This window comes from Poecilia formosa, unplaced genomic scaffold, assembly GCF_000485575.1.
Source record: "Poecilia formosa unplaced genomic scaffold, Poecilia_formosa-5.1.2 Scaffold92, whole genome shotgun sequence".
Classification (NCBI taxonomy): domain Eukaryota; kingdom Metazoa; phylum Chordata; class Actinopteri; order Cyprinodontiformes; family Poeciliidae; genus Poecilia; species Poecilia formosa.
The window spans coordinates 665,124-691,055 of NW_006800031.1; the positions used below are offsets into that span (position 1 = coordinate 665,124).

General features: G+C 38.0%; 3 protein-coding genes across 6 annotated transcripts; 2 read left to right on the forward strand and 1 right to left on the reverse strand.

The window, feature by feature from the left end:
* Window positions 1-49: 49 nt before the first annotated feature.
* Window positions 50-12,302, reverse strand: LOC103141984 (RNA exonuclease 1 homolog). Of its 3 annotated transcripts, none has more exons than XM_016674220.1 (16): window positions 12,079-12,302; window positions 9,296-10,626; window positions 9,137-9,229; window positions 7,575-7,812; window positions 6,525-6,868; window positions 5,509-5,652; window positions 5,315-5,426; window positions 5,137-5,208; window positions 4,930-5,070; window positions 4,680-4,793; window positions 3,735-3,808; window positions 3,559-3,663; window positions 3,360-3,475; window positions 2,097-2,235; window positions 515-635; window positions 50-349 (listed from the first exon to the last, which is right to left on the reverse strand). In XM_016674220.1, exons 1-16 carry the CDS (start codon window positions 12,227-12,229, stop codon window positions 261-263), a joined length of 3,384 nt encoding a protein of 1,127 aa, XP_016529706.1. In that variant the 5' UTR covers window positions 12,230-12,302; the 3' UTR covers window positions 50-260. The 3 variants fall into 3 exon arrangements, with proteins under 3 accessions (XP_016529706.1, XP_016529705.1, XP_007557885.1); XM_016674219.1 differs by having other exon boundaries at window positions 4,930-5,067; window positions 7,575-7,815; XM_007557823.2 differs by having other exon boundaries at window positions 7,575-7,815.
* A 655-nt stretch (window positions 12,303-12,957) lies between these two features.
* poli (polymerase (DNA directed) iota) lies at window positions 12,958-19,346 on the forward strand. The gene is made up of 10 exons (XM_007557824.2): window positions 12,958-13,407; window positions 13,496-13,603; window positions 13,677-13,841; window positions 14,746-14,892; window positions 15,052-15,288; window positions 16,739-16,917; window positions 17,359-17,450; window positions 17,533-17,666; window positions 18,117-18,337; window positions 18,620-19,346. Exons 1-10 carry the CDS (start codon window positions 13,302-13,304, stop codon window positions 19,247-19,249), a joined length of 2,019 nt encoding a protein of 672 aa, XP_007557886.1. The 5' UTR covers window positions 12,958-13,301; the 3' UTR covers window positions 19,250-19,346.
* A 246-nt stretch (window positions 19,347-19,592) lies between these two features.
* LOC103141986 (ras-related protein Rab-27B-like) lies at window positions 19,593-22,910 on the forward strand. 2 transcript variants are annotated; one of them, XM_007557826.2, is made up of 6 exons: window positions 19,593-20,471; window positions 20,993-21,177; window positions 21,910-21,995; window positions 22,075-22,178; window positions 22,276-22,399; window positions 22,598-22,910. In XM_007557826.2, exons 2-6 carry the CDS (start codon window positions 21,025-21,027, stop codon window positions 22,785-22,787), a joined length of 657 nt encoding a protein of 218 aa, XP_007557888.1. In that variant the 5' UTR covers window positions 19,593-20,471; window positions 20,993-21,024; the 3' UTR covers window positions 22,788-22,910. The 2 variants fall into 2 exon arrangements, with proteins under 2 accessions (XP_007557888.1, XP_007557887.1); XM_007557825.2 differs by lacking the exon at window positions 19,593-20,471 and having other exon boundaries at window positions 20,478-21,177.
* Window positions 22,911-25,932: the final 3,022 nt, after the last annotated feature.

A 25,932-nucleotide genomic window follows, 5' to 3' on the forward strand; every position in this document is an offset into this window, starting at 1 on the left:
AAACTGAATCCTCATTGGCTGGTTATGACTTAGGGAGGGACAACAAACAAAAATTTTATTTTATGCCTTTATTTGGGAACCACTTAGAGTAGCTTTATCCGTGAGTCTCATAAATATTCATATAGACATTATACATGGGCTTTAACTCAAATGTCCATTAGCAGAAAACATCAAATTATAAACACAAATAAACAGCCCCTACTCGTCTTCAAATATACAATCATACATATCATGTTTCATGTATAATCAGTGGCAGTTCCTCATTTTTTCAGTTTCCCATCTTCTTTCATCTTCCACAGCATGAGCTCCATGCAGGCAGCTGCGTCTTCTCCAGTGTCGTGGCCACAAACTGGGAGAAACAGCGGCACACGGTTTTAACATGTTGCAGTTTTAAAACACACTCCATTCCTTTATTAGTTTATATTCGGTTAATCCTTTACAATAATTGAAGCGGCTGTGGTTTAACAGATTATGATTAGAAACAAAACCAGTTGGTTGTAAAGTGGCAACCCACCACTCTCCTGAATAATCCTCCTGAGATATTCAGCGGTGAGGCTATTGAGGCTCAGCTTGTTGGGCGGACCTAGACGATGGGGGAAGACCACCGAAGTGTCTACCACCGTCCCATGAAGCAGCTACAGCACAAAAATAAAAAAATGAAGCTCCTGTCAGACCCTCTGTAGTTTAATTCATATTCCAACATGCACAGGTGAATAAAAAAGCCAGTTGTGACACATCAGAAAAATGGCTGGTGTCTTTTGCACATGGATGCTATTAGGCGTTCATTTGTCGCTCAAAAACACTCGATAAATAAAATAACTTGATTGAGCCAGTATTAATAATTTCATTTTAAGTTTCTGCAGGTTTCACCAACTCACATTTTAGGCGTTTAAGGACCTTATGGATTAAACTTAGAGCTGCAGAATGTAACTTTTACAAAAAATGTTTTGTTTTTTTACACATTTGCTAAAATTATCATTATGTCATGACAGTATAAGAGATAATCTTTGAAAAGAAATCAAGCTCTTCTTCCTTCTCCCACCACTAATTGCAAGAATATGTTTAGACAGAAATGACCAATCAGATCCAGGAGGAGGAGCTTAGCACTGTCAATCACTCTCATGCTCACTCCCTCCTGTTTGCTCTTTGCCAAGTTCACCACAACATAGGCTGCCACGAATGCTAAGGCTAGTTAGCATGGCCATCAATGACAGCACATTTAACAACGTGTACATGAGAGTGATTGACGGCACCAAAACCCACCACCTAACTCTGACTGGTTGTACTTGGCATTAGTAGCTCACTGATGAGGTGGGAGATCAATTTTCATATTACAATGTCACAACATGGCGACAGTTTCAACATAGATGGAAAAAAATATATATAGATTTTTGTACTGCAGCTTTAAGACAAGCATCATGACAAAAATGTACAAAAAAATTTAAAAAATACACATTTTATGTTTTAGTAGTTGCAAGCTTTTTAGCACAAATGCACGTAATATAAGGGTTTGCAACAGAACGCGAGCCAGTAGCAAAGATAAACGTCGTCCAGCCAGCTGACAATAAATTTATACCTTCCGATGATAAACAAAAAAGCTAGTTAGCAAAGGTATGCTAGCAGCTATTTAGCGTTAGCCTAAATTACTATCATCAAGGAAGATAAACTACATAGAATATATGAAATTACAAAGTCTTACCAGCTAACATTTAAGACTTGAAATTTATTTAAGCCAACTTACATTTTGAAATGAATTTCAGACATTTTAAGGCCTTAATTTAAGTCTAAGACATTTTAAGGATAAAGACACCAAGAATAAAATTATGGCTTATTTAAAGCTTCATATCTCTAAAATATTAGGCATTAATTTAAACAAACAGTGATGAATATAGCTGGAACAGCTAGTGTGAAAATAAAACAGTCAAAATTAAAATAGATTTAGAGAACAAAGTGCGTCTTACAAGTCACTCGTCTTACAAGTCAACTTAAAAAAAATTAAATAAATACAGAACTGCCTGATGTTTGAGCAAGAATCCCCAATTTCAGATCATTATCCTCCTTTAACAAAGAGAAAAAAAAATGTTTGCAACAGTCACCTTCAGTAAACAAAGGTCTGTTTCCAGGCCATGTCCAACGAGAATAGTGTCAGCACTGATGAAGCTCAACAGAGTGTCTTGGACCTCCTTGAGGGAGGTGTGGTTACCTTTCACATCCTCCTCACTGATGCCTGAAAACCTACAGACAGATTAACAGCAGAGGGAATGAATAAAGAAAGTTGGCGCAATGGGAAATATGAGGAAAAGCAGCCCAAAGCACTGAATTACAAAGAACCAAGACAGCAGGTTAATGCAACAAATTCAATCCATGGTTCAACTTTAGAAAGATTGTTAAATTCTTCTATGTTAACTTCAGCAACAGCTGTGGGTTTAAATTTTTATATGCCATAAAACTTTCCTGTACAAAAACTATAAAATATTGTGCAAAGCAAGATGAATATGTAAACTAAAAACTGGAGTAAAAAAGTGAGCAAGTCTGTTTGATTTCTGTGCAACTTCTGTCCAGGTTGACTGAAATATGAGCCATTATTGTTACAGGTTGATTTTCTAAGCTACAGAAATGTGAGGAAAAGTTACAACTTGCATTCTGAATGTAATATTACTTTAAAATAAAATTAAAGAAAAGTAATTGTTACTTTTCTTTAAGTAATAATTACATAAAAGTAATACATCCCTAATGAAAATTTGGGCCAATTTTGATATCCAACTTTAATACTCCTGCTATGGCAGCTTTTACCAATATTTTATGTGATCACTTGATTAATCGTCACAATACTTGATTACCAAAGTAATCATTAACAACAGCTGTGAAAAAACAAAACAAAAAGAAAGACGAGCTCCTCTGCTTTCTCCCAGTGCTAACTGGAAACAACCAATCAGAACCAGGAGGGTCTTAGTGCTGTCAATCATGCTTGGGTACACACTACTCACACTCTCCCCACACACATAAGCCTGTCATAAATGCTAAGACCAGTTAGCATGGCCAAAAATGATGGTAAATAAACTGTTTAACTGGAACTGTTTTACATCGTTTCTCCTCCATTAGCACATCGAGAAGCGCGTGAAAAGCTTGACTGACGGCGCCAAGACGCTCCTCCTGGCTCTGATTGGTTATTTTTGGCCAGAAGTGGTGCAATTCTTCAGATGGCAGTAGTAAACTGGGAGGAGGTGGAGCAGATCGATCTTTTCACAGATTATCTGATAAACTGTCATAATTGCTATTATGTTATGATGTTTTTTTTTACATAAATATACAACTGCAGACATAAACTGGGCGCTGGGCTCCGTCTGTGGAGACGTTACCTGGTGTTATAGTCGATGACCTCATTGTCAGGTTTGACAAACGTGTCGTAGACGACCTGCAGACTGGAGCTGATCACTGTCACTCTGGACAGCTCCAGGCCCTGAACAGTGTAACACTGAAGCCATTCACACAGGTTTCAATCACTTAAACACATATTCTAGAAAGAGCCAAACATAAATAAAAGTTTTTATAAATTACCATTTCACAATCCAAGGAGTAAACTCCAGGACAGCTGGAGTCTGAGGGGCGTCTGGGTGCAGTAGATACAAACCCATCCAGGCTGAGGTAATCATGGACATGCAGCTGGGTGAAAGAAAAACTAATGTTAAACTTTTACTGGTCTTGTTTTATCAGTGAAATGTGTGTCCACCAACCTTAAACATTTGACATCCCGGCGCTCCCATGACCCCCTGACAGCAGCTGTAGCGAGTTTCCACCCCACCTGGAACTGCAGCAAACAAAACACTGTTGATGCTTCACTCTGTTTGCACATAATCCATTTTAACTGGCTTACTCAGTCTCACTTGTAATATATTTTATATTTCCCTATTTGCAGTAGGAATGGGCGATAAATCGTTTTTATTGATCAACTGAATTTTTGGAAAAAAAAAATTTTTTTTCAACATTCACTTCGTCTGAACGCCCAGGACAGCCATCTTGTTTGACAAGAGTGTTTTATTTGGACAGAATAAAGGGACAGGCTATGATTTTTTATTATCAAGATAATAGTTTCAAATCAGAAAAAAGTTTGAATATTACTAGAATAAAGTCAGACAAAGTAGTAATTTTATGAGAACACCAACACAAAAAATAAAGTAAAAAAAAGGAATTTGAGCATTTTGTGAAGTACTTTGGTATAAATTTTAGAGATAATTCTTAATAGAAATGCTAAATAATGTAGCATCAAATTATGTAGCAGGACTTTGAAACAATGGTGCAAAATGTGTTGAAAAAAGGACAACATAAACTGAGCCGGTCACATCAGATCCCAACATCTAAGCTTTATTCTCGTTAAAACAACATTTTTCTCATAATTTAAAGATGTTTTTTCTGGTAAAATTGTGTCTCTTCTGCTAATATGACTATATTATCATAAACAAAACTTATCATAGCCTTGCCCCAATACTCTCACAGCACAACTTACAGAAGGGGTGATTGAAATAAACGTCACCTTTTGAAATTATTCTCTGTAATTTCTATTTTAGAAAAGATGTAATAATTCAATTAAAAGTCTGATTTTATTTTTCAGCCATGTCGCCCTGGCCTGTTTTGCAGCACTTCAAACTACAGCAGAGCCTGAAAACAAGCTGGTTTCTGACCTCGGTTTGTAACTCCTTTCCCGTAGTGGTAGTTGCACTCCTCTGTTCTGAGGTGTTTCCCCGTTTTGCCAACAGAGTAGGTGGCGCCACAGCGACAGCAGATCCTTTTCAGAGCTTTTAAAAAAAACAAACAGGCGATTTAAAGAGATTCAATCGGAGGTTTGCCCCAAATCCATGCATTGAATGCGCCCTCTAGTGGCTCAATAAGGGAACTGCAGGTAACACAGCCAGGTTGGATCGCTTTACTTACAGTCTGTGCTCACTTTCTTGTCGGAAAAAAGAACAGCAGAACCGGGTTTTTCTGGGTGCTGGACAGGATAGTTGTTTTCTATCATTTGTTCGTCAGTCAAAGTGTAACCCTTCAAGATTTCATACAACACCAAATCACCTGCTGAAAGAAGAAAACACTCAGAAGAGGCTAAAATATTCAAAATTCAGGAAAATAAAAAATTCTCACCATTTTCCTTCATCTTCCTTTGGTTAAATGGGATGTTGCCTTTTGGTCTTTGACTCTGGGTCTGTTTTTCCTCTGTGTGACAAAACAGATTAGTATTTAACTCAGCTAAATGCTACATTGAGTCAGATCTGTTCTAAATATCAATAATATATATATATATATATTTTTTTTTCCCTACTTTTAGCAGTAGCACTTTGGTTCTTGAGTCTCTTGAGGGCGTTCACTGCAATGCTCAGGTATTTCAGTTTGTTCACGCTGCGATTGTACACACTCTTCTCCTCTGTCAGGGCCTGCCATCAGTAGACGCCAGTATGGATCATAATAAATACTCAGAATCGTGTCAGTAAAGAGTAAAGGGGCCTGAATGCTCACCTTCTCAAAAGCTTCATTGACATCAGCTGTTGTTTTGAGAAACTCCTCAGTGAACATGTTCACGTAACGCTGGCGGACGTCATGAGGCACCTTGTCCCTCGCTGCCTCACTTTGCTGCTTCAGCTTTCGTTTCACAGGAAGTGGCTGAAAGGAAATGCTGTGAAAAGCATCGTCCCCCATTTCAAAAGTCTTCTGTTTATACTTTTAGTCACAATTGTTCATATTAAGCACATTAAAATATCAAAGACTGCGTTCACACAGCAATTATTTATGCTCAACTTAAAGTTTTTGCTGAAATAAGTTTTTGTTTAGTGGATAGTCGTTCATACAACTAATTAAACTCAAACGTAAACAAACTTCCGTGTGAACGGTTTACGACCCAAAAGCGACCAGAAAGCGCAGAAAAACGTTGGCATTATACAGCAGCGCACCGTTTACAGAAGCAATAATGTAGCGAGCCGTTTATGGATCAATTTTAAAGTTTCTTCAGCAACGAGAGCCAACAAGATCATAACAAGATGAAGGAAACTAATGAGTATGATTAATAGAAAATGGCTTTTTGTGGAGCATTTACTGTAATTTCTTTGAAAATCTGATTTATATTTGAATTAGTTTTACATACAGAAGTAGCACAAATAAAGGAAAATTATATATATATATTTTTTTTTTCGGGGGGGCGGGGGGTTTGGGGTGAAAAGATCAGAATTGTGAAAAAGTTGGATATCAGTCGCATTTACCGCCTGTGTTAATGTAGCCAAAGAAAACCTGAGTAAATACAAAATTTTAAAAATAATTATTACATCCATTAAAAATAAACAATCCAATCCAAACCAACATGTTTTTTTCCACATCAAAATCTCTAATTTGTCTGAATTAAAAAAAAAAAAATCCTCCAAAGTGGCATTAAAAACTGCACTGCCAGTCAAACCAGTAACTAGGTTTAGGGAGAAATTACTTTTCCACAGAGCATAGGGGTGATTTGGCCTGTATGTTTTCCACATCTACTTGTTTTCTACCTTGACAGCTGTCTGAGTCACAGCTTGAGAAGCTGTGGAAATGCCGACTGTTGACTGGACAGACGATCCGAAAGCTGTGCTGGCTGCGGGCCGTCGCGCCGGAGCTGCGATGAGCAGAGGCGCTGTGGAGCGATATTTAGGCAGAGCTGAAACCGCAGCTGGAGAGGTCGTTTGCCTGACTGCGGTAGGGTTTGGATGGACCCGACTCACTGGAGTCAGAACCGATGAAACTGGGCTGGACGACGAGGTGGCAGAGAGAGGGAAGTGGCCCTGCGGCAGGATCAGGTGAAGGTCGCTTCCCACTTCGATAACCGCAGTTCCCAGAGGGACGCAGCTCAGATAAGCTGAGGAGCAGAAATACAAGCAGAGAGCATTCAAGGGAAGATACAAACAAACATTAAAATGGCACAACAGACGCATCTTATGACGGCTTTTTAAATTCAGATATAGTGAGATAAATCTCTGAGATTAACCTCAGATTTTCTAGAAGACACATTGAAATTTCTGAGCTTGAAAACTTAATTGAAAAGTTGAACATTTGCAAGGAAAAAAAAATGTTTAGACAAAAAAGATCCTTGAAAATTTCTGCGTTTCTAAAGTCCAACATTTTTACTCTTTAAAGTCAGAAAATTCCACTTTTTCTGGAAATTTTTATAGTTCAATCTAATTTTATTTATTTTATTTTTTTTTGCATAAAGTTTTTTTTCTTTTTTGACTTTTGGAGCTCAGAAATTTAATTTCAGAAATGTAGAAAAACTAGCAAAAAATGTTCGACTTCTAAAATGCTGAAAGAACATTTAGAGCAGTCATTAAGCCAAAACAATACAAAAATACATACATTCTGCATTTTAGCTAAAAACAAAAATAAAAAAATCTAATGCTCTACTCAAAACTCAAGTGGAAAAGTTTTAGCTTCTCTTGGTTTAAATCCTGATAAAAAAAAATCTCACATTAAGCACCTTTTTCTATCCAATTATTGATTGGTCAATTGAAAATATAACATATAAATGTACTTTACTTTAAAACACTTCACTTTCTCCAAAAACTCACCATTTTGACCTGGATAAACCTGAAGGTTTTTCAGGGTTGGAGTTGAAGGAACGGTTTGTGTCTCTGGTTTTTTCTGACTCACTGAAGAAAGAAGATTCTGGCCCAGTTTAGCCGGAGCAGCCGAGGCCTGGTACTGAACCTGCTGGACCTTAGCACAGATGGACAGCCGGGACACTGAACCTCCAGGCTCCCGCAGAGGAACCAAAACCTGCGGCTGAGGTCTCATCTTGGCCAGTGGCTGCTAAGTGGAAAAAGTTTAACAAGCTCATTTTGAGCCACATCAAAATCATAATGTTCTAAAAGGGCCAGTTCTACCAGAATGTGTAGCTAAAACCCATTAATACAACACTAAAATATTAATAAATAGCTATTTCTGCATTAGATAAATATTTAATTTTTTCAGGGTATTTTTTTCAGTTACTTTTTGCAATCAAAATCACTGATTTTGGGAGCTAAATTATAAATATTTGCAATATTTCCACTTATTAATGTCTTTAGATGTGACGTTTTCCTTTCTCTCCACATCATCACAAACTACAGTCAGCAGTGGAGTAAAAGTAAGAACTACTGCCACCTACAGGTGAGAGTTAGAAGCACTTAAACCCCAATATTTGACCATTTTTGCAGAAGATTTGCAGTAAACTTCCAATCATAAAATATTTTGAAAGAAAAAAATTACTCTCACCCTAAGATCCAAAGAAATAATGCTTAAGGAAAAATGAGGCAACTACGTGTTTTTGTTATGATAAACTTCTTCACAAAAACAAGATTTAAGTAAAAAAAAATAATGTAAAAGTGAGGGGGGGGGTCTGTTGATTTTGTCTGAATTTCCACAATTGTAGAATAATGAAAATAAAAAATAAAAACTATAAGGACTGATTGGGCTAATTTGGAAAAAAAAAACTGCTGTGATTTGATTAATAAAATTATATTTAAGCACACAACTGTTAACTTGGGAGTTCAATTATATGTCCCTCTGGAGTCTAGAGCTGGGCAATAAATCAATAATATGTATCGTGATAGACACATGATCAATATCGCCAGATAATACGTCCGATAGAATAGCAACAATTTCACTGAACTTCAATCCAGAACCGCACGGCATTCTGGGAGTTGTAGGCAGAGGAAAGACTTTAGCTGCTAAACCTCTCACAGCAAGGTTGGTGGCAACAACCAACTCATTCATTCATTCATTCACTCACTCACTGGTTACCTAGCAACAACTTGCTGAGAAACATGTGGTTTCTTAGCAACAACCTGTTGTGTTACTCGCGCAGCAGCAGTTTAAAGTTTCATGACCGTGCCTCGTAATTGCTTAACAACAGTGTGAAAACTGAATAAAATAGGAGGGGTCACACCACCAAACTGGTAATATTTTAGATATTTAAAAACTAACCAATAATCAATAATTATGAATGGAACGCTTAAGTTGTGATACGTTTTTCAGCCGTAGTGTTCAGCCACATAAAGAGGGCCACATAAAAAGCTGTGCTGGGCCACATTTGGCCCTCAGGCCTCAAGTTTGTCATGTGACATTGAACTACGATGTTTGGAGCGTTTACCTCCGAGTTCTTGGCTTCGTGAGCCAACCTCTTCCTCCCGGTTAAATTTTGATTTGCTGCGTTCACCTCCGGTGTTTCCACTTCGGCTTCAATCTGGAACAGAAAGAGCGAATCAGAAAATCTTCACGCTAAAATAAAGACTCATTTTGATACACTTACCGACGCGCCACCCTGCTCCTCGCTTCCCTTCTCCTCGGTGTTTGCCTCCATGAAGATCCGGTAGCATTCCTCCATTGGGTCGCTTTCAGAAAGCTCAGAGTAATTGACCTCATCTTCGTGATCTTCATCCTCAGGACTGGAGTCTATTATTATCACCGCTTCATCTTCCTCTTGCAGCAGCTGCTCCGTTGATTCAGATCTACTGTGTGGATTCACAGATCTGACATTGTGAATCTGAATCTGGCTGCTGTCTTGTGCTGCCTCCACTTGTTTCTGGTTGGTGAAAGCTTTCATCTTTGTTTTTTCACCATTTTGTAAAACGCATAACTGGCTCTGAACCTTGAGTTTGTCCTGGTCCGTTATTGAGTTTTGTTTAAATTGAGTGTTGGGATATGATCGTTTACAAACAAATGAATTTTGGGATTTTAAATCTTTTTTCTGAGCTTTATAAGTCTGCTCCATCAGAAGATTGCTTGGTTGATCTGAGGGGAAGGAAAAACCTCCAGGTTCAGTCCATTTCTTTTTCCTTTCAGGGGACTGGAAACCAGTATTCTCACACTCTCTTTCAAGCTCTTCTAAACATCCGGTTAAGTCGACTACATTCCTCTCATCATTGCTGCAATCTTGTGTTTTATCCAAAGTAGAAGACACAGGATGGATCTCAGGGACTTTGTCTGCATCATCACAGGAAGCAGCATTTACCACCTTAGTTTTTACCATCTGAGGTTGAAAGTCAAGATAAACATTCACCGCCTTAATCTCCTTCAAGTCTCTTTCTGTATTTTGGGAGGATTTTCCTGAGTCAGCAGTATGTTGAGTTTGATCCAAAGTTTTGTCAGGTGACAGAGAAACATCAATGACCAGGACACCATCTTCAGTAGAGTCGTCGTCGAGGATTTCTGGGGATCGCGGTCGGTACATCTGGGCTTGATGAGTGGACGGCTTTTCACCAAAAGACCTGGAGCTCTTTCTGTCTGGTCGGTTCTTTGCTTCCTTTCCTGATGAGCTGCAAGAATGCAAAGCAGCAGAAAAGTTGGACATTGGATCGTACTCTAAATCAGTCCTTGGTTTGGAGTTGTCGACCACATATTTCTGTGCTTGAACGTGTGATTTATGGTTTTTGCTAGAAGAAAATCCATAAGAAAGGTTTGTTTCAAACTTTGTTGAGAGTTTATTGCTGCTTTTGTCCGCCTGGTTAGTCTGATAGCTTGAGAGCCGCCGCTGCTCCTGCTCCACTTCGTACCTTACAGATTCAATCTGCTTATCGAGTCGTTCCAGCTCATGCAGGGAGTTGTCGATAACTGTTGTAAAATTGCTGTCACACTGATCCCCTGTTAGCCACAAAAAAATATATAGATATTACCATTTGAGCAACACACACAAGGCATAAATAACTCCTCAGTGAAATTAAGAGTAGTTGAGTTTCCTTTACATATGTCCACAAAACCTTGTAGATATTCTGCTAATATTGAAAAAACACAATTTTGCAATTGTAAAGTTTCCATTACATAAGAAAGTCTGTTAAAATCACATGTGAATAAGTTTGTTCATGCGATAAGTCATTATAAACAAGCCACACCATCATCCTCCTACTACTTCCACCAGTAGTAACATCTGGTCATGGTTCATGTGACTCGTGTGATGCAAAAATAAAGTGTTTCCATTCCAGTTTTGCGAAATAATTCTGTTTTGATACGGCTGTGGAAAAATAAAACTTCATCCAAGTGAAGATCTTTGTATAGAAAAGTATGATTTTTTTATTTTTTTATTTGTGAGTTTCCATTAAGCAAATTTATTTTTGTAATTCCAATTTTAAGGTCAATGGAAAAGCAGCAGAAAATTTTCATAGACATGGCCAGACAAGTAAAATAATACATTTATATTAATGAATTTTAAATTTTCTACATGTATGTATTTATTTATTGAGTTTTGCATTTGTGTCTTAATTGAAGAAGATTAATATGTATGTATGCCTTTCTATGACCTGAACATGATTTTCTGAGAAGGCAACATTTTTCAAAAAGGGGTTGTGGCACCCAGAGTCCCCCCCTTTAGGATGCCACTGGAAACTGAAATACATCTAGAAAAGTTTATATTTTAAAAACCTCAATGCAAAATTCAATGCGAAACACTTCCACCAACAAATCTTTAACTTCTGTGTTTCTGGTGTACGATTATAGCAATGAGGACTCTGTGATCAAACACAAACATGGATCAGAGAGACATTAGGATTATTGACCCAAACGTGTGAAATATAATAAAACACAAAGTCTTGTCTTGCTGATAAAGAATGAGCCTTAAAAATACTGCATCCATTTTTCTTAGTAAGCCCCCAACAAAATAAATGTACCCAAGTTAAAGGTTGGCTTTCTCTACATTTTCCAGTGAGATCATGTTACTGCAATGAAAATAAATTCAACAATCATCCATCAATAGTTACCAGGTGTAGAAAATAACTGATTTGGTCTGGAACCATTAAAATGTACTTTACTTTTAAAGCATCCGAAATCACTTTATGAGCTCTAATATCGGGCACAGCAAATACACAGCTGTAAAATACTCTTATTTTTATTTTTAATAAATCCAAAATGTTTTGTTCTAACCTTAATTTGATTCATCTTGACTTTCATAATCTCTCATTGACTTCAAAGCTTTTTTCTAGATAAACCAGGTGAAAGGGTCACATAATGCGGAAGTATTTTTGTTTCTTTTCATGTAAAATGCATTGACGCATCAAATTCAACTTTAGAAACATTAAGTTAACTCATGTAAACCCCACTGACCTGTTAAATCCACCACGGGTGATTTATACAAGCCACCAAACGTTTCCCTCGATTCTGCGGCGTGTTTGTATAAACAATGAGGCCTCTCACAAAGCCCACGTAGCGAAAAAGGACAGCTTATGTGAATAAAAAGACCAGAGGAAGGAAACATGGCGGAAAATGGTCGAAACAATTAAACTACATTAACAGCGAACCTCAGCCGGCCGGGCATTTAGCTCCCATTTATATAGGCTTTGCAAACGTCGCGATAAATTATGAAATTAAATAATTATTATAATTACCAAACAAATAATTATAGAGATGTACAACATCCAAATTTATAATCATTCAGCTTAGTTTTATTGACTTAAACATTGTTTGTTTGTTCCTTAAGATGATTTTACGTTCCGCAGTAATTCATCCACAACGTTAGATGGCGCTGTTGTATACTGTTGAAGTAGACTTCACATCCGCCACATTGTGAGTGGAAACCAGGAACAGATGAAGCACTGTTTATCGTTAGTTCATTTTTAACAATCTTTTTTATTAAAAAACTATACATTGACTTATGCCCATTGCAGTTATTAAAATGGTGATATCGAAGACAAAACTGACAGTGATCTGTAAATAAAAATCTGATAAATTTGTATTTAACAATCTTGATCTACCTCAAAAATATACAGAATAAATTAATTTAACTCACTTGTACTTATTATGATTACACTTTTCAGCTATATTTTTTAAATTGTTATTAATAGAGTCAATCCTACATTAGGGAATGAGGTTGAGGGAGGGTACTGAAATTATTAAAATACTATTTAAAGTGTTTTTATGACAGTCTGGTGATGAAGAGGATTTATCTAAACTTAGTAAGATATATGGAAGTTGACAGTGTTCAGTCATTGACAGTTATTATCCAACATTATCCTTGTTTTAATTTTTATTTTGTTTTACTAATCTGTAGTTAGACTACCAGGTAGTCCGTATTTTTCAAAGTAAATCGTTGTAATAGTTACTGATCGGTTTTTGGTTGCTATTAATTAATTACATAAACTTTTAGAATATTTCTGCCCACTTTTTTCCAGTCAGAACAAAAAATGACACTCTCAATATGGCGGCGATGTTGACGTTTGATCCGGATGCTCATGCAGGTGTTACCTCTCTTGTTTATGCAGTGAGCACCTTCGGGGCGTCACGCCTGGTGCTGCAGAGTAAACAAACTCGCTAACATTAATCTTTCTGAGATGGATAACAGTGACGGTGAGGTGGAGGAAGATGAAACCGAGTGGAAAACTTGCTTCGTGGATTCAGCTGCGGTTTGTCCCGCCACTTCTCCAGCTGCTGCTTCTGGTAAACTCTGAAGTCTGACGCTAGAAACCTAAGTTCACTTGGAGCTATGACGAATATTGTGTGTGATTTGTTTTATGGTTTATTTAAGGGCCAGTCATTGAATCGGCACACAGAGTTATTCTGCATTTTGACCTGGACTGCTTTTATGCTCAGGTGGAAATGATCAGAAACCCAGCTCTAAGAGATGTCCCTTTAGGTACAAAGCCAGTAAAGAATATAAAAATCATTGTTCTCAGGGTAAAAATTGAAGCCTATTCTCATATCATCAGGTATACAGCAGAAATACATCATAGTCACCTGTAACTATGTGGCCAGGGAGCGGGGCGTCACCAAGCTGATGTCTGTTACTGATGCTAAGGAGAAATGTCCTGAACTGGTGCTGGTTAAAGGAGAAGACCTGACACACTACAGAGAAATGTCCTACCAAGTCACAGGTGAGCCTGAGGAATATTTCACGAGGCTTTTTAAAATAAAAAATGTGAGAAATAAGTAAAACACCCCATTAATAAGAAGTCTGTAGACACATCTTTAGAAGCAAAAACCATTTGGTAGCCGATTTCAGACTGTTTTTTTGTTAGTTTATTTAGTTTACATTTCTATTGACGTATTTTGTATTTTCTATGACGCATTAAACATATTGTGTGATATATTTATATATTAATATTTTTAAAAGTATATAATATATTATATTGTAATAGAAAGTTTAAAAATAAATATATAAATAAATAAAAAAAAAGGAAAAGCAAAAAATGTGGAATTTTTTTGCTTATCGTTATTGAGGTATTTAAAAATATATTGTTTTTTTGTTTTTTTTTTGTTTTTTTTTGCAATATCACCCACCTCTATTTAAAATACCAAAATTTCCACATAACTATATTTTGGGTCCATCTGTTGATGTGGTTTTTAAATATTAGACGATTGACGTTTTGATCAGCTACTCACTACTTGAGTAATTCTTCACTAAATACCTTTTTACTCTTTTTTGATTAGTTTCTTGGACAGTTACGTTTTACTTGATTAAAATATGTTGAAGTAGTGCTATTATCACTTTAGTACAATTTTTGTGTACTCTATCCAGCTCTGGTTTGGGGTTGTCACAAGAAAGGTGATTTTTAATTTTTAAGAATTTTTCCACTAACCAGAATTTAGTGGAAAAGTAAGAGATTTTAGCCAACAAGCAAACAAAGTTAAGCAAATTTCTTGTGAATGCGTCATCAGCAGCTGTAACACGGAAAACTCTTTAGATTGTTGATGATTAATGAAGTTGTGTGTTCTGCAGCAGAACTCTCAAATATTTTACATTTCTTTGCTTACCTTGCCTTTCTGCTTCCTGCTCAGAGCTCCTGCTGTCTTTCTGTCCGCTGGTAGAGAGGCTTGGATTTGATGAAAACTTTGTGGATGTCACAGAAATGGTTGAACGAAGATTGGCTCGGATATCAGAGTCTGACAGCCTCTCATTTAAAGGAAATGTCTTCAATCATTCCAGTAAGTTAAAATGTTCTTCTGGCTTGCAGCTGAACATCTGGCTCACTGAAACTGGCTTGTGAAAGAGCGAAGACGCTAACATCTGTGAAATATTTGCCTGGCAGTTTCAGTTTCACACCTAAAGGTTCTCCTTTAGCCTGTTTTCCTTCCCCTGGGCAGGTGCTGATGCTAACGCTAGCCACCATCCAAGGCTGGCTATTGGTTCTCACATTGCAGCAGAGATGAGAGATGCAATCCGGAGCAAGCTCGGCTTGACTGGTTGTGCTGGCGTCGCCACAAACAAGCTGCTGGCCAAACTGGTTTCAGGCACCTTCAAACCAAACCAGCAAACGGTTTTACTGCAGGAGAACGTCAGCGATATTATGGGATGTTTGAGTGGCCTCAGAAAAGTACCAGGTACCCACCCTAAAACATGTCAGAGATGGATTAACTCATTTAAAGATTTTTTTACAATTAAACCTTTTAAAACAAAAGCTTAATAGTAAAACAAGTTTAACTGATCTTGTATTATAGATAGCCAAATTCCTAAGTATTTATATGAAGTAATTTCTCATAGGGCTGGGCAGTAAATTAATAACAATTCTTATAGTGATAGAAACAAAATCAATATAAATAGATAATACGTCTGATGGAATATTCAATAATAACGCACATCCTTCTGGGAGATGTAGGCAGAGGAAAGGCATTAGCCGCTCAGCCTCTCACAGCTAGCTAAACAAGAAAGGTGGAGTCAACTAAGGGTGCGTTCACACTGCAGCCTGAAGTGACCCAATTCCGATTTTTTTGGCAATTCCGATTTTTTTGCTGGAGCCGTTCTGTCAGTAAATGCGACCTGTATGCGTTCTGCAGTGTAAACGGGCAAACGACCTGAAAGTGTCCCACATGCGCAGTAGAGGGCGCAATAGCGTCAGCGTTCTGCCAACCGCCATAAAAAGAAGAAGTGCTCAGTGTTTGCGGAAGTAAACATGGAGGCTAACGGTGGAGCTTAGCTTACATATTTGAAGTTGTTGTCCAACCAGAGCAGCATATTAACAACTTAATCCTCATATAGTCCGTCATGGTTGTTGTTTTTCTTCCCACTTGCGCTTATCAGGACGCAGAATAGTGAGATTTGTTGAGAATCAGTGACGTTCAGTTCGGATGAAGGCGACCTGGACGTTAGGTCGCATTTGAACCGGATACGTATCGGATATGGGTCACATTCGAAAAGAATCCGACCGGTGCTGTTCACACTGCCATGAAAAGATCGGATACAGGTCACATTACGTCAAAAAAAAATCGGAATTGGGTCACTTCAGGCTGCAGTGTGAACGCACCCTAACTCACTCACACTTTTGGTGCAGCAGCAGTTTCAGGTTTCACCACTGTGCCTCACAACTGCTTAAAAGTAAAAAACAACAGCAGTGAGTGAAAACTGGGGACGAAACAGGAAATGTCACACCACACCAGTTTGGAAGTATTTCAGATATTTAAAGCAAAACACAAATTAATAATTATTGATATCAAATGATATAAAACGCTTGTATCGTCCATAACGTCCTAATTTCTCTATAATTTTGCCATTTAGTTTGACAATTGTAGGGCCAGCTGTCCTGATGAAAGAATGAAATAAGTCATAAACTGTTTTTTTTTCATTCACAACCAATTTGATCTTCAGCAGCTTTCAGTAAAAATAACGCAACTTAAAGCATAAATAACTGGGCCATACGCCTACAAATGATTCTGTTTGCAGTTGCCCCATCTCATTTCCAAGTATAAGGAATAAAAGGAGGCTTAAGCACATCCACCTTCCGATATTCTAAATGATGTTGATGTTCCGTTTCTGTGTTTCTGGGGTTTCTTTCAGGCGTGGGTCACCAAACGGCCAAGAGGCTTCAAGCTTTGGGGTTAGTCAGTGTGAAAGACCTGCAGCTCTGCCCTCTGGGTGACCTGGCGAGGGAGTTGGGGGGTACCACCGCTCAGCGCCTGAGGAATCTGGCTCTCGGCATTGATGAATCAGCCGTCACACCCACTGGGGCCCCACAGGTAGGACTCAGCCCCAAATTTACCTCCACAAAATAAAAATTGTGGTTTACTGATAATACTTTTTAAGTTCTTTATTAATTAAATAATCCTGCAACCAAAAAATAAGGAAAGTTCTTAATTTACCGATTTACTGCTTGTTAATTTAACTCTGCAGTCAAACAACATTGTAATGAATGGAAAAATTATCATCTTTCTTTTGTGACTTTTACTGTTACAAAAGTAAAAGCCACACACACACACACACACACACACACACACGGAAATTAAAATAATTCACACTCAAATCTAAATACTTTAGTCCTTTCAAACTCATTTGTTTTATCACTAAGAACTCCATACAGAAAGTGTGATGTTTGCAAACTCCAATATTATGATTGTATGTTATTATAAGTGAATGTTGGTGTATTTACTGGTCACATTGTTGTCCTCTTCATGTTCCAGTCTCTCAGTGATGAAGACTCCTTTAGGAAAATGTGTTCAGTGAAGGAAGTCATGGCAAAGATCCAGGAGCTGCTCGGTGGTCTGGTGGAAAGGTCGGGTCATCACTAAATCCGCGTGTTTCTGGAATTAAACATAATTTTTCTTTTAAAATTGTGTTTTGCTTGTAAAACCCAGGATGCACAAAGATGGCCGTCAGCCTCAAACCTTCAGGCTCACAATACGAAGATTCTCAGCGACCAACAAGTGGTTCAGCAGGGAGAGCCGCCAGGCCCCAATCCCAAGCGGCGTCGGACAGAAGATCGTCTCTGGTAGGCTGAAGTTACAGAAAAGGAAACATTGATATCGCTTTGAAGAATGCCCAAAAGGACATATTGGTTGTCCGTTTATAGATGTGAAAATTTGAACTATATGTTTTTGTTAAAGAAGTAACATTTTCAGGTTTTGGTTTAGTTTTTTATTGTAAATGATCAGCGTAAGAGCTTTCTTTGTTTTCACAAACTTGATGCAAAAATTCCACGTGTCTAAATTCTTTCAGTTATTATTGCCAAATTAAACTATTTTTAGGTTCATTATATGCATTAAAAATAAAATCTCTTAGTTTTTCAACATGTAAAGCCCCAAAAGTGAACTTGATGCACTTTAAACTTAGTTTTATAAAAATCAGATAAGCTTTGAGGCGTAAGCTTAGTTACATAAATGGAGATATTCTATTTTTCCTTTCATTTTGGGGAAAATTCAGAATGATCAATTATCCCCAGGGAACATTGAAGACACAGTGTCACAGCTGGTCCTGTTGGCTGGGAAGCTCTTCCATAAGATGGTGGACTGCAGCGCAGCATTTCACCTCACACTCATCAACGTCTGCTTCAGTAACCTGCAGAGCAGAGGGCCGGCTGCGAGCGGGAAGGGCGCCATCACGTCATTCTTCACGCACAACGCATCACCCAGGAAAACCCAGATATCGTCCATACAAAACCAGGTAATCATGGCCTTTAATGCAACTTTTTATGAATAAAAAAATAAATACATTTTCTATTTGAGCAGAAAAATAAAAGATCAATATTGTTTTTGACCAGAGCTAACAAAATAATTATTTCTCTGTTAATTATTTATGAAATTGACTCATTTACTTTAATCAAATTTCTATAATATGCTCATCTAACTGATGTAGTTTTGTGTATTTTGTGCATTGTTACTCTGTTGTTACAGTAATTTATTAGATCATTAAAGCTTTTCTTCTTCCGATGTTTTATTCCTGCAGAATAATCCAGCCCAGAATGCTGACAGTTGCCTTTTGGACCATCAGATCAGTGAATTCAGCAGAAATGTTCCACCAAAAGGTCAAATGACTTGTAACTCTGAACAATCAGAGGAAAACTATGAAGCGTCCTGCAGCACAGAGGGAATAAATTCGGACAAAACCAAACCGCCACCGCACGTCGACCCGGAGGTGTTCAGGCTCCTTCCAGAAGAAATCCAGAAGGAACTTTTATCTCCTGATTATCTGAACTCCCTGCAAAGCTACATGTCGAAACACGAGCCTCCAGAAAACGATTCATCGATGAAAGCAGACCGGTCCAGAATGAATCACCAGCAGCCGGCGGGAATGAGAGTAATTAATGAAGAAAACGTCATGGAGCAGGAGAAATTATGGCTCTCCCTGTCATCTGACTGTAACTTCCCGGGAAACGTGGACCCTGAGGTGTTTTCTGAACTTCCCCCAGACGTTCAGAAGGAGCTCATGTCTGAATGGAAGCAGCAGAACCCGGTTCTGAAGACTCCGTCATCCAGGAAAACGGGAAAAGGCTCCATCTCCAAAGGCAAAGACAGAAAGGCTGAAGGAAGGAGCAGCCAGTCGAATAATCTGCTCAAGTATTTTAAGCCCGGTTAGAGAAAAACAGCTGGGTCATAATGAGGACTTTGTTTCTCTAAAGAGTTACTGTTCTCGCTTCTGGGTTCTAGGAAAATAAAATAAACCTCTCACTGCTCGTTAAAATTGATTTTCAGTGTAACTACAGCAAATTAAATGTAATGTTATGGAGCCTTATGTTCAATAAATGACTTTATTTTAATAGAAAAAATTAGTTTAAAATGCAAATTATTATGCAAAATTCATGTTTTGCAACGTTTTTGTACTTCCATTTGGGTCTCAGCTGCTTTTAGATACAATTCATGTGCTTAAAAAAAAGAAAACACCCCTCCACCCAAAATAACTAAATTATTATTTTATTAGCCGTTTTAAAAAAAACCTGTTTTCAAAAAATTGGTTTTAGCAATAAGTTAATGTTTATGCATGTGTGGAAAACGACCCGCTTCAAAACATCCCTATTGTTGAGTCACACTGCGCCGTTACCTAGCAACTCGAGAAAAGCCCAGCCCGTCACCTAGCAACCCAGGTGGTGCTCCAACATGTGGAGCTGGTTTTACAGATGTATGCACACTGTACAATGGCTGCTGGAAAAGACATCCAGAAACAACTTGCTGTATTCTTGTTGGTTGTGCAGGAGGCTCTACTTCTGCTTTTCAAGGATATACAGTTGTGTAATTGCGCATTTATTTGCAGCCATTTTCAGGTGAGAGTAAACATTGAGTTGGGAGGCGTGGCCAGCAGCAGCTTATTTGGATTTCAAGTGACAAGAGGCTCTAAAACATCTGATTCTGAAAGCTCAAGATAGGCAGAACTGACCAGACTAAAATTAACTAAGAACAATTTTGTGTAAAAATGTAATTAACATGTTTTCTATAGACCATAGAAAGAATTTTAGGTCACTTTTAAATGTTATTGTTTTTGCAGAATATTAAAGTGGGCCACATTCCTCACTGGGATGTTTTTTTTTTTTACTAAAATCCAAAGCAACACATTATTAGTCGAATTTTCTGACTTTTCTTCCCCTCCGAACCCTCCTTTCCTTCATGAGAACCAGCAGTAAACAGGCTGTAAGCGCAGCTCCGCCTGGATCTCAGGCTGGAAACTCCTCCCCAGATCACATGTGAGGCGAGGGAAAAGGTTCAGGGTCTGCAATGTGCCTTCGCTTCATGACAGCTAGTAGTTTTATTTCATAAAGTGGTGAACGGCTTCTGAATGGATGTTTGTGCTTCCAGCAGATAGATCGGTAAGATTCCTGTCACATTCAATGATGCTGAGAATTTTAGGAAACTAAATCTGCTTCATTCTTTTAATAATCTGTCAGTTTCACAGAAATACTACTTACTGCTGTTTGGTTGAATTTTCAATCACCTTAAAGAATTACGACACCTACTTTAGAAATAGTAATTGACTGTTTATCATTTTTAAATGAAATCCACTCAGTTTTTGATGACCAGACTGCTCCCAGTTAGTGCCAAATCTCATAACGATGACCTCAGTGGCGTAGCTCTCTAAGTCAATGAAAGGATTCTTATTTTGCTGAGCGAATTCAGGGAAAACTCCAGAGAGGCATTTGACTGCTCATGCGGAATCCAGCCCCAGTCATGTGCTTGTCCTTCTGTGATCAGGGAGTTATTATGTACTGTTAAGCCTCTCTGATGGTCATGCAGAAGGAAAACAGTAGCTTTGATGGAAGAATTTAACTCACCCTGTCAGGATTTACTGAAAATCGCTCTAATGTGTGTGAACTCCCATGAAAATCCGCAGAGAGTCGTTTGCAGGTTCAACCAAGCAGCACAATGGTGGACTGGGACTATGACTATCTGATCAAGCTGCTGGCGCTCGGCGACTCGGGCGTGGGAAAGACCACCTTCCTCTACAGGTACACGGACGGCAAGTTCAACAGGAAGTTCACGACCACGGTGGGAATTGACTTCAGAGAAAAGAGAGTGGTGAGTGCTGGGGAAGATAAAACTAGCTAAACTCCTTCCATTATATAAACAAGTTCAATATGAAGCAAAAACATGCCAAAATTAATCATTTTGGTCATTCTAACTAAGCTAAAACAAGAAAAGTTTGGTCTGATTTGTGTTTTTATTCTGTGTATGTAAATATCTGATTTAAACTGTAATATATACCTAGAATTTCTACATCATATGTTAAATTGATGTTTTACATTAAATTTATCATGTTTTAACATATTACTGCATTTAAAATTAAACGAGAGTTTGACCATCAGAAAAACAGTGTCTTCAGTCAGAGACTTCTGCCCACAGCCATTACCATCTACAACAACTCTTTAATTAAATGAGTTACAATAACATTTAATTTCCCTTTGGGATCAATAAAGTATTTTTGAATTGAATTGAATGTTGATAACACTGAACATAACTGACTAGTTCACGTCTCCTTGGAGTGAACCAATGTTTAACACATTACGGTTTATTGTTGACTCTAAAAGACATTGGTAATTTAGTGAAAAAAACGTAAAGTCTGGTATCATCAGCATGAGGTATGTTGGAATTATATAATCTGACCCAGGTGGAGAATAAAGATAACGAATAAAAGTGGCTCAAAGTTAGAGCCTTGAGGATCACCCCTGATGACATTTTTTTTCATCCTGATTGAAACAAAGTTGTCCTGGTTTTCCAAGTAAATGATGATGGCGTTCTGTTTTGGTTCAGGTTTACACGGGAACCGGTGCTGATGGGACGAGTGAGAGGAACTTCAGAGTCCACCTCCAGCTCTGGGACACAGCGGGTCAGGAGAGGTAAGATTGACATTTTTGACATTGATGTGTGTTAACAAGACACTCTTTGCTAGCATGGGTAAATATCCTTTATTCCAAGGTTTCGCAGCCTCACAACGGCTTTCTTCCGAGATGCAATGGGCTTCCTGTTAATGTTCGACTTGACCAATCAGCAAAGTTTCATTAACGTCAGGAACTGGATGAGTATGTTGTGTCTTCTCGTTTCCCTCCTGTTGATTTCTAAGCCTGGTTGATTTGTAGTTTCAGGTTGGTTGAAGCAGTTTCTCTTGTGTTTGTGCAGGTCAACTTCAGGCCAACGCGTACTGTGATAACCCAGATGTGGTGCTGGTGGGCACTAAAGCAGACATCAGAGACACGAGGAACGTGAACGCCAAACTGGCCAGAGAGATGGCTGACAGATACGGGTGAGTGGAAACTGATCAGTCTTTATCAATGAGGAAGATTGGCCTTTTATCTGTTGATATGGTTGTCTTCCTGATATATCTTTTAAAAGACATTTAAGAAAAATAAAATGTAAAGATAAAAATATTTGTCAATCTCATGAACTGTTTCAAAGATGCTGCATCTTGTACAGTTTTGTGAAATGTTCCTGTTTCCCTCAGCATCCCCTACTTCGAGACGAGCGCTGTGTCGGGAGTGAATGTGGACGCCGCTGTGCTCACCCTGCTGAACCTGGTGATGAAGAGGATGGAGCAGAGCACATATGGGGCTCCCGGCTCTGAACCCAACGGCAGCCCCACGGCCAGCCATGAGGTGGAGGAGGCCCCCATCAGGAGGTGGTGCTCCTGTTAATGTTCCCAGCAGCAGCACCAACGGCGTAGGAGAAACAGACTTTAAAAAGATTTATTGGAATCTCTCATATTTCTTTTGGTTTCTCTTGTATCAAGAACAGAATAAATTACTTTTGTCAGTTTGTTCTTCTAGTTTGTTTTCAAAACAAAGAAGCAATAAAGTATATAGTTATGAACTTAAAAAATATATATGTATACAACCCCTGGCAAAAAGTATGGAATCACCAGTCTTGGATGAGCACTCATTCAGACATTTCATGCTGTAAAACAAACTCAGATCAAAAACATGATACAATATTAAGGTCGTTCCAAAGTGCAACTTGTTGGCTTTCAGGAANAAATTAACGGTCGCACTAACGGTAGTTAGCATTTAGGCCAGCGGCAGTAAACATTCACTTCTCATGTACAGAAATATTCATCCATTTTCTGTACACTCTTGTCCCTTAGTGGGGTCGGGAGGTGCTGGTGCCTATCCCCAGCTAACGTTCCGGGCGAGAGGCGGTACACCCTGGACAGGTCGCCAGTCTGTCGCAGGGCATGTACAGAAATATCTCAAAATAGAATTCATTTCAACAAAACACGGTCCTGTAATTACAAAAATTAGAAAAACTAAATAAAAAAATAACCCACCTGTGAAAACAGAAAACATATTCTTTAGTAGTGGCTGCACTGCGCTGCTGACCCATCAGTCTTAGCTCTATGTTACGTGCTTCTTCTCCATAAAGCTTGGAAGTCAGTTTCTCTCTCATGCGCCACTACTGCCATCTTTTGGTATAAATTAGTATTGCAACAAAATTACTCTTAAATCATGCTCGTGAATGAGCCAGCACCCACACAGCGTCAACAATCAAAACAAAGGTAGTAAAGTAGAAAATTGTTGGTGGTGCTTTTGAATAGCTACATAAATGGAGCCACATATGAATGCACACATTTATTTTTTAAAAAGCCCTGAGATCAGCGATCTGTGACGCTACAGAAGCTCCTTTTGCATGTTTACTATGGTTGCTTGTAACTCCAAAGTCCCCTCGACTGTAACTTAACAGTCCGGAGGCGTTCATAACAGTTTTTATCTTTACTTTTTATCTCTTTATGTAAAAGTGGCGAGTGATTGAGGATCATTGTGCGCTCAGAAAAACCCTGTAAACTCTAGACTCTAACAGGTAAAAATAATGCACAAAAATCCGTGTAGGATGGCGAAGTCCTAGCGCAAAAATTCGCGTGATAGGTGGACGGAGCCTGATGCTGCAAGGTTGGAGACCTTGTCCTGTTAGGCGACGGGGCCTGGATAATACCCGTGTTAAACGGATGGCGGAGTCCGGTGAAGACAGGAGCTTAAATTCCGTAACAAAAGTATGTTTTTATCTTTCTTTTAAAAATCTTTTTTTCTTCCAAAATCTCTTTCTCTTTCTTACTGTTTATTCAATGTTACATGTTGTTTTTATTTTGTTTTTTAATTATGTAAAGCACCTTGAAATGCCTTGCTGCTGAAATGTGCTATACAAATAAAATTTGATTGATTGATTAATTTCCCAGACACATTAACTCATTACAAAATACATGTCTGAAGCATTGGAGTTGTTTTTAGAAACAGCTGAGATCCAAATGGAAGAATAAAAGCGAACAAAAACAGAATTTTGCATATTAGATACCCTTTAAAGATTGAACAACTATGGCATGTTTGGAGTTTTTGTGTTCTGCTATCTTTGTTATTTTTAAGGCAAAAAAGAAAACATCTTATCGCTGATTATTAAGGGGGAACTTCAATGTCCTCCAGTTTAAAAGGAGTCTTGCTCTGTTAATCCTTTTGATCGTTTAAATGAGTTGGCTCTTCCCTTAAAACTTGAAAAAAATGGAGAATTATAAAATGTACAAGAAAAAAAATTCTGTGGTAGCCTCGTAAATAATGAATTTTCTAAGTCAAAATATTAAATTATTCAGCAACTTTTCGGTTTTTATAAAGATAATCATTCAGTTTCAGAAGTTTTCGTCATAATGTATCTAATTATGTATGTCTATTCAACACACAAACATGATCCAACAAAGTTGTTTTTAACCTCCACCACACCTGTTATCCGGGACAACAGCGCCCTCTTGTGTTTGCATCAATTTTTAGCTCAGCTTCGAATTAGGAAGATGATTTGATCAGTTTGCAACACTGATGCTGCGTTCAAGTGATCAGCAAACTCCCACGAGCCTGCAGCTTAGAAAGAGAACATGAATGGGTTGGTTGAGCTGAGATATTCTGTTGGTGAATTTAAACCAATCAGATGTGATTGAAATCTTGATGATGGAGACAGATGCCAACTTATTTGATCCAATAAAACCAAGATATTAACTGCTGACACCAGATAAATTTTAACAATGAAATAGATTAAATACAGGGATTGAAATTTAAATATAAACATTCATTACCTTCAGATAAGCTTTAGCTACATTTTGAGGGTAACTGTCCCTCTTTTATTTAAGACAGGGGATAGGCGCCTATTTATGGCCCCCAAATACAATTTTGAACCCTGAGGAGAGGTGGTTGATAGAGTAACTATTTTATAAACACAAGATTAGAAGAGATCAAAAAGTTAGGCATAACAAAATATTCACCTATTACAAACCAACCTTTTTTGCATTTTCCTTAATTTTGTTGTAAATCTGACCACAATTATCCATAGACCTTTACTGTAAATGCAACTTTAGTGCACAGAAATATGCATTTAATTAATTTAATAACATCAATAAAATACAGCAGGTGTTTCAGAGAAACAGTGATCCAAATCCTGATCTTGTGCTGAAAATAAACTAAATCCTTGTATATTTTTTTCCCAAATGAGTCTGAAATTATTTGCAAATTGGATCACTTTCTATGAGACAAACATGAAAAACTCCTTTCCACGGTTTGGTCTCAGCATTGATTCTTCACATTCTTTTTCTATAATAAAACAATGATTGATTTAATTTGTTTTATGAAAATATTGCATGCTTAGTTTATCATTGACCAGGTGAAAGAAACTAACACTTTTTTTTTATAGCGTTAGCTCTTATTTTTTGGCTATTGACTTTCTGCTCTGATGCAGACCCAAGTGGGTCAAACTGTTCCCCACTGTGTTCAGAACCAGCTCATATTAAGAAGAAAAGGTGAACTTGTCATCCAG